We start from the raw sequence: 12489 nt of genomic DNA on the forward strand, positions 1-12489 counted from the left end.
ACACGAGGACAGCGGCAGACACTGCACACTCAGAGCGCATGCGGGACCTGCTTGTCCCTGGTTTGACCACCTAGCGTTTTGCTGACTCCCACAGCGATTCTGGAAAATCTTTACCTTTGGGGGTAAAGCTAATACAGTCACCGAGCAGTATCTTGAAGCAGAGAATATGGAAATATGGTCTAACCAGAGACAACCAACGACCAGAGCATACCAAATGTACAACAGGCCACTGTAGGTTTTTTTAAATTGAAGTACAGTTGATTTATAATATTTTATTAGTTTCAGGTGTACAGCATAGTGATTCAGGGGAGTTTGTGTTTTTGTAGATTATATTCCATTATAGATTATTATAAGATATTGGATACAATTATAATTCCCTGTGCTATGCAGTAAATCCTTGTTACTTATTCATACATAGTAGTTTGTACCTGTTAATTCTATACTCCTAATTTGTACCCCCCCCACCCCCACTTTCCTCTCTGGTAACCATAAATCTGCATTCTATGTCTGTGAGTCTATTTTTGTTTTGTATATAAATTCATTTGTATTATTTTTTAGAGTCACATGTAAGTGGTATCATATAGTATTTGCCTTTCTCTGTCTGACTTACTTCACTAAGCATAATATTCTCTAGGTTCATCCACCTCTTTTCCTTTTAATGGCTGAGTAATATCCCAGTGTGTGTGCATGTGTGTCTGTTGACACTGTAAATAATGCTGCTATGAACCTTGAGGTACATGTATCTCTTCAAATTAGCATTTTTGTTTTTTCCAGATAGGTACCCAGAAATGAGATTGCTGGGTCATATGGTAAGTCTATTTTTAATTTCTTAAGGACCTTCCATACTGTTTTCCACACTGGCTGCATCAATTTACATCCTCACCAGCAGCGTAGGAGGGTTCCCTTTTCTCTGCACCCCTCTCCAGCATTTATTATTTCTAGACTTTTTGATGATGGCCATTCTGACTGGTGTGAGATGATATCTCTCTGCGGTTTTGAAATGCATTTCTCTAATAATTAGCAATGTTGAGCATCATTTCATGTGCCTGTAAGGACCTGCAGGTTTTATAGCCAGCTTTCTCTCAACATCATTATCCCAACCATGATGAATACTCATTCCTCAAGCCAGAAAGCATGTATAGATTAATTACTAGATATACAGCACTATTTTAGCCACTATGGTGAATACAAAAGAAACAGAAGCAGTCATTCTTTCCATAGCATTCATAGTATGATAGCCGAAAATATGACATACACATCAGAAATATTTAAATAACAATAAGACAACAAAATTAAATGGCTAAATGAGCTACACAGATCAGTTTAAGGGAGGACACTGCTCACTACAGACTTAAATAGTTAGGAAAGGCTTCAGGGAGGAAGAGTTTTGGTAGCATAAGAAGGTAGACAAGGGAAGTCCAGGTACCGTTACTGAGACAAGCAAAGTCACTGGGATAGAAAAACCAACAATGAGTCTGAACAGACTGTAATAAAAACCAAGTAGGGGAACAATAAATTTAAGGAAGGAGAGATAGCCTTGGGCAGATTATAAATCCTCTTAAGCGTTCATTTACCTCTAATCCATCAGATACACTGTTATCAAATTAAGAACATTTGTGGGAAAATCTGTGTACAGACACTATGCTATATATGACAGAGAGATATGGTATCCAATCTCACATTAATCTTCCAAAAGTAGGTATCATTATTCCCACTTCACAGACAGAAATTGAAATTAGTTAAACAGAGATGTTAACTAATTTGCTCAAGGTCACCAGGTAGGTAACAGAGTTTAGAACCCAGGCCTACTTAACTCCAAAGTCCATACTCTTTTTTTTTTTAAATCGTCCTATACTATCTCTTTCTAAAACACAGCTGCGACAATATCACTCTGAAGTTATTATATCTCCCCTCATCACAGCATATTCTCCTGTCTTACTGACTATCAAGTGTCCCCATGATGATCCCCTGTGCATCAAAGCCTGCTCTCACAAGAGTGTCTCAGCTAAAATAAAAGTGGCTAATAGCAGTTTGTCCCACCCAGGAGTATTTTCACTGTTAACAGGAATCAGAGGCTTCAGTTAGAAAGAAACTCCAAGTCACTTAGTGGAATACACTTCCTACCTTCTCAGGGAGCCAAGTCAAAAATGTATTTTATGATGTCCTTTCTCATAGCTTATAAAGCTAAAGCTCACACTGTAAGAATCTTACCAGTAAACTGAGGGTCTTCATGGAAATCTAACCTGCACCAATCCGGGAGACAAAAGGCCAGCTGTGGCTACAGGTTTGCTCTGAACGGGAATTGAAAGTCCTGATATTTCACGCTTTAGGTATATGACATAAGGGAAATGTATTTGACATTTAAATTCTTAAATGTTTGCTAACCAGGCTGCCAAAAAAAAAAAAATGTGCTTTCTAATAATTCTACAAAACGGTCCTTTACCATCTCTGGGAACCAGGAACATTATCTTTAGCGCTCTCACTTTTTCCGCAGTCAAAGATCTTACAGGTATCAAATGGTGAAAGTGTCATCTCTCAAAGGAACCTACATGGGCTCCAGAGTGGGTAAAGATGAGTGTGTACAAGAGCACGGCCCTGACACACACTGCTTCACAGACTCGGTGTGAGAAGAACCCTCACTGACTACCACTTGCTAAAACCAGAATATACTAATCGTTAGCTCAAAGGTCTATGGGTAACTTGAAAGTTCCCCAGGAGGTATTTTAATGGACCAAGGATGATAAGAGTTGCAGAATGTGTTTCAAAATGGCTTGAATTCAACATAAGAAATTTTCTGATCCAGCTTAGAAAATAGGTTGAATTAAAAATTTTACATAGAAAATAAAGGAGGTCATTTGAAAATAAAAAACACTCTTCATTCTTTCTCAACAGTTGTTATATCCCTCACCTTAAAGAAATCACTTCCTAAAAAATTCTCATTTCATCAAAGCTCTATTACGTATGCTAACAGATTTTAAGGGTGGAACTCTTGTCATAGTAGTAAAAGTATCCCCTTACGTATCTGGATGGCTCCTCTAGGTTCTGGTCATTCATGTCAGTAGGAACAGTCCGGGTGGCCAGTGGTCCCTCTGCAAAAGGTTTTGGTAACTGGCCTCTGAACTCTGATGGAATGAACTGAAGCTGCCAACTGTCAAAAACACAAATAAGAAGAATGAGAAAAACACAGGGGGCTCAGATTGCTAAATATTCTTGAAATACAGAAGCAAAAAAAGGGAACTTTCATGTGAAAAATATTTCACTTGGAGACAAAATATTTCTGCGAAACCTTAGCCACAGAGCATAGAGGCAGAGGTCACAATTCAATCCAACATCGTTGAGAAATTTTCAACTTGAGATCTCTCATACCATTTCACCAACTTTCAGCCGTGAAATTTGCAATAGTGGTTATACCATCAAACAACTAGAGAAACATCAAAGTTCATTGCCAATTATCATGCGATCAGGGGACCTCTCAAAATTTAAGCAAGTTCATCAGGCATAGAGGGGAAAGAGTGAAATGTAGGGACTCACTGTGGGAAAACTACTTTGTTCCTGAGTAATCCTCAAAAGTATCTTTAGTTATGAAACTGTTTCAGATGAAAAAGGCAAAGGCTAAAGCGAACACTTTAAAAAACAAGCTTTAATAAATCATTAATGACTGATACAGGATCTTTATCAGGGAAAAAGATATTACCACCAGCTAAGCTGCTGCAGCCAGTCCCCAAATGGAACAATATGACTCATCTTAACCTGACTTCTCTTTTCCCTAAATAGGACTCTTCTCTGTCTGAATAAAGCAGATACAAAGGAACTCGGAGCCCATGCTATCTATCACATCCAACCACAGACAGCATGAAGGAAAGCAGTGCACAGGTCTTATCCACAGCTTTCCCCGGGGTCCATACAGTGGGAGAGAATGTTCACTGTCACTGGACAACAAATGTGTCTTCTATAAAAACACTCTAGACACCGAGAGTTTCTAAACCACTTTCAAAAGTGGGTTAACATGAGTTAGCCATAAAAATTTAAACGCGGATCCTCAGGAAGAGCCACGAGCAGGAGCCCAGGACCCACAACATCCTCAAAGGTCAGGGCAGAGCAGGGTGCATCACCAAACAGAGGCCCCGGGTGCTCGGCACGCTGCCCACGGCTGCCCGAGATGGTGAATCATGCAAACACTCCCGACGGATCCAAAGCGGAGGAAAAACTATGACATCGCCACAGATTTGCTGTTTCTACACCTCGATTTAAAACTCTGAGAATTAAAGGGCAGCTTACTTGTCGGGCAGAAGGAAGCTGCTGGGGAAGCGATGCCACTCTTTCCCGACACAGACGTTGACGGGCCGGCCTTCAGGAACGCTGTGGATGGTGGGGTCTGTGGCAATTCGATAAAATTCTGGATACAAATCAAGGGGTCCGTGATACCCTGGAAGGGAGAGGGGTGTGTGAAAGCTGAAGATGAGCGAGGTGAGATTCTGCTATTTAATTGCAGTGCGTGTTAGCATCCCACTGTGATCCGTGTGAGAGGCACACAGCAACTCCAGCAGGAAGCCCACTCAACTGCATCAAATGCCTCTGCAGTCAGGAAGATGATTACAGCAGAGGCCCAATCTCGGCCAGAAATCAGTTGCTTTCTTGCCCTTCTCTACACCCTCCACCTTTTAAATTTCATGTTCTTTGAGCTCATTTCAATATTCTGGATCCAAATAAAGATTATAAGAAAGAATATAATCATGGGACTTGAGCCTCAACTCTGCATCCTATGTTTAAGGCTTCCTTAATTCATTCTTTAAAAGGAAAAAAAAATTAGTAAGAATAGAGAAGAAGTGTATAGTTAATCACACTAAAAGGAATTCTCAATCTTCTCTTCAGTCCTAAACTACAGATGTCACATCCCATTCTTAATACGAAGTCCACAGGTTCTCCGCACAGAAAAGTCCTCCCCCTCGGCTTAAGCTGAATTATATTAAACATTCACGCATCAAGCAAAAATCAAGGTAAAGTGAGTGTGGATTAAGTTACTGTCTGTACATCTACCTCTGAACAGTGCCACAGAGCGAGAAAAAGACAGGAGCCCGAACAGGAAGAGTGTTCCTAACGCCAGCCAATTTGACGTCACGGTGTAATGCTCCAGGCGGTATCGCTGAAACACGAAGTGGTAACATTTCTAGAAAGAAAGAAAACTGTTCTGAAAAAAAAAGATACACCTTGCAGGATACACATCATCACAAGACATCATCATAACTTAAGAGGAAGGAAGCAGCAAAAGAGGTTCCACCGAGAGTCTGAGCATTTGCACACAGTGAGATACCCACTCCACGTTCTAAGATTAAAGCAAACTCTGCTAAACTGTCTAGATCAACCTCACCAGAGGGCTTGCCAAGCATGAAATCTCACTGGCTTCACAGGAAACTTAGCTGGATATTTCCCTAGTGACTAAAGTCCTAATAATTTATTTTTAAAAAATATTTAGATGAAAATGGCTTTTGGTAGTTTTTTGGGTTTTTTAAAATATATGAAGTGTCTCAATCTATTCTGATGTAACTGGTGATTAACCTTCACTTTCCTTACTGACAAGTTTTCATCAAAGTTTTTAGTAACAACAAAATGTCTCATGACCAAACAAGAAGGAAACAGAATTCCCCTCATGGAACATTAGGAAAATGCCGTTAATTACATGCTAAACTCCTTCACAAACTAGAGGAATGTCATTAAGAATATATACACACCTGCATGAGTTCTGCAGCCTTTTAGCACCTTTCCATGAGATTTCCTTCCTTCCTGCTTTCCCTCTCAGACTAGAACTACTTTTGGAAAGCAATTTTGCAATACATAACAAGGGCCATAAATATGTTTGAACTCCTTTCATACTTTTTGGAATCTTTCCTAAGGAAACAATCCAAATACCTAAACAAAGATATTTATCCTAGCATTATTTATAATACTGAAATAAGTGAGCAACCTAAACTCTAACATAAATTACGTCTAACCATTATATAGAACCAATTCAATATATTATGTATTACATAATAATGTTATATATTATATCCAACTCAGAACACTATATTGCTATTAAAAGGATGCATAGAGACATGGCAACATAATGATATAAGTATATCAAGAGGGATACAGTTACATGAGCCTTAAACTACAATCATAATAGATTCCATTATATGATAGGCAAAAATGCTAGAAGGAGATTTTGTTAGGGTAGCAGGACTGATTTTAGAAACAGGTAAAAGAAAAATTATCCATGATGAAGTTCAATTACTTTTATAATTAAAATTACTTTTAAAAACTATTGTCCTAAAAGGATGAGATTTTAAAACGTTATGCTAAATGAAAGAAGTCAATCACAAAAGCCCACATATTCTATGATTTCATTTACATGAAATGCCTAGAATAGGCAAAGCTATAGAGATACAAAGTAGATTAGCTGTTGATTGTGGCTGAGGAGATATTGCGGGGGTGGGGGAAGCAGCTACAACAGCTAAAGGATACAGGTTTTTGAGATGATGAAAGTGCTATAAATCGACTGGAATAACGCTTACACAGACCTGTGAATAGCCTAGAAAACACTGTATCATATACTTTAAATGAGTAAATTCTGTGGTTTGCCAATTGTGCGTGCACGTGTGCTAAGTCATTTCAGTCCAGTCAGACTCTTTGAGACCCTAGGGACTGTAGCCCGCCAGACTCCTCTGTCCATGGGATTCTCCAGGCAAGAATACTGGAGAAGGTCGCTGTGCCCACCTCCAGGGGATCTTCCCCACCCAGGGACTGAACCCTCATCTCTTTCATCTAACCTGCATTGGTAGGCAGGTTCTTTACCACTAGCACCACCTGAGAAGCCCTTGAGAATTATATCTTATCACAAATCTGTTAAGGAGAAAAACCTATTACCCAAATTATTCCTTTTTTAATAATTGCAAATGGAGCAGAGGTTTAAAAAAAAAAAAAGAGTCCAACACTTCCAAGGCCATAAATACAGAAACATTTATGATTAGTTCTGACCTGGACAGGTTTTAAGCCAGGATTACCATGTCCCATATCGCTAACTGCCTGAAGTAATCCCAAACACCTGAGCCAGTTTGATTCAGGTTTCATAACTGAAAAACAGACATTCCATTAGCTCTGCTGGGCTGCTACCATCCTGTGCTAGGCCCATATAATGACTTTTAAAAATTCCTTTCATAGCAATTGGATTCTTATTGGCAAGAGAGACAAATTATTACTAGCACAAATTAACACTGCAAATATGTGATCAGCAAACGACAGTACAAACAACACCTAAGCAATCAAAGCTTTATAACATGATCTGTATCAACTTTAATGTATGGATCACACATCTTAGGCGGAAGCATTCTGTAATCTGCCTTTAAGCTTTTTGAAAGATTTAATGTGAAACAGAATGAAGCAAACACACATTTCCCTGAAACTCACCTGAAGTGCAGAAAGGGCCACAGCACCACAGAGGCATATAAGTGGATACACAGGGAAAAGAAATCTCTCCTCTTTGTGAGGCTGGATGAAGAAAATGATAAACCAAATATACATTGGAGCCAAGGTAAGCCAATATGGGTGGCCTAAATTCTGAACTGTAAAACAGAAAAAAAATCCACCTTTCACCATATGAGACCAAAACAACACATTTACTCTCAAAGTTCTCTTGATCTCAAACGTAGGGATATACCCTAGGGCACCCTACTCTTTTATTCATACTTTCTCTGATATAATTAAGGAGTCAAATAGAAAGAGGTATATACTTCTTAGCTCTCCCAAGAGATCCAACATTTAAAGGTAGGTACAATACTGGATTTAGCTGGAACACAAATCAATGTCACATGAATGGGTAATAGAGCTTAACAATTTCTATGCTGGATGAAGAAAAAAAAACACTTCTCTCTCTAGAGAGAGAGAAGAGTCCTGCCACTAAGACTAAAGATTCTTGAGATTAACCAAAAGCATAACATAAATTCACTTCTTAGACTTTAATCCTTCTGTTTACTACATTAATCTTCTTACATATATACCAAATAGCTATAGATCAAAGGAAAGAAACAAAGTTGGATTCTCAAACTCATCACTGGTTTCTGTCAAGCTACAAATGACAAAGAGTTTGTTTCAAAGAAAATATAAAACCATTCTTAAAGAAAGTTTGCTGATCGAGTTTTCTCTCCTGTTTGGTAACACACATCCACTCTGTACCTCAAAATTAAAGCCAAGAATGTATTTTAAACCATATGAAAGAACTGCAGGAATTTAATGAACACTAAGACCCAAGCACCTGGTGGAAAGTTCCTGTGGTCATGGTTAGGTACATGGACGCTGAGTGATAAGCCTACAACCCACAGTGAAGGCATCTCAAGCTGTGCTCCTATTAGCGGTAACGAGTAGTACATGGGAATCACTGACCAAGGGTGGATACACAGCGCCCCCTGGTGTCCATTATGTCTACAATGAGCGAGTTGAGATGAAAGATTAGGGTTGTCATCAGAGCCCAACTTAGCATTGCTTAACCTAGTGCTCCTTAATTATACATGCTTTTGAAAAAAAACAGGTGTTTTTTTATTTTTTTTGGCCTTGAGACATGCAGGATCTTAGTTCCCCAGCCAGGGACCAGGGGTCAACCCCGCACCACCTGCAGTGGAAGCACAGAATCTTAACCATCAGGGAAGTTCCTGCAGAAATTCTTTAAGAATAAACATTCTTGAACTGCAATAACAAGTTCATCTTTTTTTTCACTTATAAAATTTTAGGCTATAATTTAGGATATTTACCTTTCCAAAAAGTATTTTAGGTTGGAATTTTCTTATAAGAAAAAAAGTTTTATCCTCTACAAGTAAACAATCTTTTCTTCTTTTGCATCTTAAAAGCTAACAAACATATTTTTAAAATATGGCCTAAAATTTTGGAACATCCTCTATAAAATATTTATAGTTTCTGTTAAAGTATATTTCTGTTAAACTATGTTAAACGTATTGTTGCTGTTATAAAATATAAAAAATGTATAAAGAAAAAGCAGAGTCCTCAGTTTCTTACTAGCTGGACATGTGGGTACATGGCACAATTTTAAACCAAAACTGGATTCCCACTTTAGAGAAAAGCTTAATATACTGTTTTTGTTTTTACTGTTATTTTTACTGTTTTTATACTTATGTCACAAGCATTTACAAATCTTCCATAAGTATAAATTATTTTTATAGTCAGAAAAAGCTACTTTTCAAAAAAAAGAAAAGTGATCCTTAATAAACAAAGAATGGAGGAATGTGTTAATACCTCACGGGAACAAACAGCTGAATCCAAATGCGGGACACTATGTATGCAAAATGAGTGACATGGTTTCTTTAGAAATCTTCAGGGGGACAAAGGTCGGGGGGAACCTCTAGAAAAGCTTATGAAACGTAACACCAAATTCCGTATATGACTCATTTAGATCCTGCTTTTAACAAACTATAAAAGCTTTTTTTTTCAGACAGTGTAGGAATCTAAATACTATCTGGGCATTAGATGATATTAAGAAAAAACTGTTAATTTTGTTAGATAATGGCATCAGGGTTATGTTACAACAAAAGTCCTAAAATAAAGCAAAAGTGACTCTGAAGGCTGCTTTCATATTCTATGAACACAGCAAACTCTTTATAAACCATTAATTGTAGAAAAGCAAAATGGGGAACGGTATGGAGGAATCACACGGCATCCAAACCAGACCGAAAAGTTGGAAAGTAAATCTCCTTCCAAAACTCAAACGAATTTCTGCTCAGCTCTGTCTTCCAATCAGAGCAAGCACCAAATGTGGGGGAATCTCTGCATGGCTTAGTTTCCAGATCTTTGGTTGAATTTCCCAGAGATTGTTTGCCTCTAGTGTTATCTTACGCAATTTACCATGCCAACATACACTTCTTTAAATAGGCTTATCTCCCAAGACTTTTTAAATGCTTTTGCCTCCCCAGATGATTCTATAAATCATACAGACTTCCTCACTTGCAATTATTAACCAGATTATCACACAGGTTAACGCAGGTTGAACAAACTATAAACAGAGATGGAAAAAATGCAATAAGCCAACCATTTCCATAGGAAGAAAATGGAAAATAAAATAAGTAGATTGTTTTTTATTTCTTGGTATACATTGTTACTTCACTTCCCTCCCCCCAAATCTATCATTCCTTATCCCACTTACCATGAAATCTCTGCAGTAGGTATTCCATGAGAGAAGTCAGTGGTAAGACCAGGAGGGCTAAAGCAAAGACTACATTAAAATTCAGAAATCCATTAATTAAATAGAAATACCAAGGTTCTGTGCCTGAGGGAAATAAAGAGACAAGAAATCATTAGCGGATGCCTCCAATACCTACTACAATGCTTGACTCACAGTGTTCCTTGTCAAGCAAATTTGATGGTCCAGTACCTCACGTAAGTGAGAGCCCACAAGCCACTTCCCCCACCTTAGAAATCAGGTTTCAAATATTTAGCTCTCATGACCACTATCTGTCGTTGTTCGGTCGCCAAGTTGTGTCCAACTGTCCGAGACCCCATGGACTGCAGCATACCAGGCTTCCCTGTCCCTCACCATCTCCCAGAGTTTGTCCAAATTCATGGCCATTTAATTGGTGATGCCATCCAACCATCTCATCCTCTGTCACCCTCTTCTGCTGTCAATCTTTCCCAGCATCGTCTTTTCCAATGAGTCAGCTATTCACATCAGGTGGTCAAAGTACTGGAGCTTCAGCTTTAGCATCAGTCCTTCCAAAGAGTATTCAGGGTTGATACACTTTAAGATTGGCTGGTTTGATCTCCTTGCTTTCCAAGGGACTCTCAAGAGGCTTCTCCAGCACCATAGTTTGAAAGCATCAATTCTTCGGCATTCTACCTTCTTTATTGCTCCTCTCTCACATCTGTACATGAGTACTGGACCACTATATCCGGCCCAAATTGTCAAGCCCAAATGGGACTAACACTTTTCAGAAAACCAAACAATATAAATAGCTTAGCAGCGATATTGTGATTTATAATAAGAAGTATTTATTTGGTCTTCACTCCCATTCCTAGGAGAGAGCGCCTAAAACGACCTTCCTAATTCCTGAAGTGGTGACAAGTGTCTTTTGTTATGTTAATTCGGGGACTTCTGGCAAAGTCCTAGGTAACCTCAGGATGGGGACTAGTTGCGAGAGGAACCACCTAGTGATTGGAAGGTTAGAACTTTCGGTCCTGTCTTTCCCTCCTCTGGAAAGGGGGGAGGGCATAGCAATGGGGTTTAAACACCAATGGCCAGTGATTCAAGCAATGGTGCTCAAGTAAGCAGACCTCCATAAAAACCCAAAAGGACAGAGGGCTTCCGGAAGCACCATGTATCTTCCCGCCCACCTGCCCTATGCATCTCTTCCACCTGGCTTGTCCCCTTTCTAATAAACTGGTCAAGGGAGCCACGCCAGCAAATTAACTGAACCTGACGAATTAGCTGAACCTGAGAAGGGGGCGGCTGGAACTTCTAATGTGGTCAGTCAGAAGCCCAGGTGACAACCTGGACTTTCAAACGGCACGAAGCAGAGGCCTCCCCACCGAGGGCCGGGGGGTGGCGGGCTGGGTGCAACCTTACAGGGCTGAGCTATGAGGGCTGTGCCTATCCGTTTATCCTATCACATTCCAGTTTCTTTCCCCCTGAGGTGCTCAACCACTTTTCAACAGTGTCTGTTGAAGGGGGACCTTCCACAAAAAGCAGCGCCTTTCTGAGGAAAACCATGTTCAGAGACCCAGACCCTGCTCAGCTTTTCGGATTCAGAATGAAACAGCATGACTGAAAACGCAAGCCTTGCTATCACAAGTTTTGAGTCTTTAACTCCAAATCCTGAAACTCAAACGATGAGAGACAACCCCCTTTGGCGCATTCTGCCGGTTTTCATCTGCTCTTCCCTCCTGTGATTACTTCAATCAGGCAGTGAATGACACACGCGGGTTTTAATCACTGTGTGTTGTGACACCCGCCTTGCACCACAGCAATTTCCTGCAATCAGCATTGCTTAAAAGGGTAATCAGAAGGCAGAGGAATACTCAGAAAAGCCTGACATTTCTGCAGCTTGCACAGCAAAATAAGATTAGAAACCAAACCCATAAGGCAAGAAACCTCTAAGGGAGGAGGAAGATGCAGAGGGGACCCTTGGGAAGGACTCAGGTTCGACAGCGTGTCACCTTTAGGGAAAGCTCCCTCCTTGCTGTCGAAACCCAGGGATACGGACTGTCCAGGAAGAGAGACTCTGTCCCAGGCTAAGCTCATTAGAGACATTTGTATCTTGTATTTTTTACAAATAATCTTTTAGGTTCCAGAAAACTGCCTGCCTGCTAAGTCACTTCAGTCGTGTTTGACTCTTTGTGACCCCATGGACTGTAGCCCGCCAGGCTCCTCTGTCCATAGGATTCTCCAGGCAAGAGTACTGGAGTGGGTTGCCATTTCCTTCTCCTACAGAAAGCTACTGGGTGGTTTTATTTTCA

The 12489-nt window shown here is 39.8% G+C and overlaps 1 protein-coding gene across 1 annotated transcript in view; it reads right to left on the reverse strand.

Moving 5' to 3' along the window:
- Positions 1–12489, reverse strand: part of ALG9 (ALG9 alpha-1,2-mannosyltransferase) — a 117661-nt gene that overhangs the window by 63739 nt on the left and 41433 nt on the right. Inside the window, exons 9-13 of the mRNA XM_040257952.1 lie at positions 10184–10306; positions 7444–7598; positions 5038–5167; positions 4279–4426; positions 3019–3148 (exon numbers count right to left, since the gene is read on the reverse strand). Coding sequence (XP_040113886.1) covers positions 3019–3148; positions 4279–4426; positions 5038–5167; positions 7444–7598; positions 10184–10306 — 686 coding nt within the window. The remainder of the gene's footprint in view (positions 1–3018; positions 3149–4278; positions 4427–5037; positions 5168–7443; positions 7599–10183; positions 10307–12489) is intronic.

The sequence above is a fragment of the Oryx dammah genome, unplaced genomic scaffold (genome assembly GCF_014754425.2).
Source record: "Oryx dammah isolate SB20612 unplaced genomic scaffold, SCBI_Odam_1.1 HiC_scaffold_17, whole genome shotgun sequence".
Lineage (NCBI taxonomy): Eukaryota > Metazoa > Chordata > Mammalia > Artiodactyla > Bovidae > Oryx > Oryx dammah.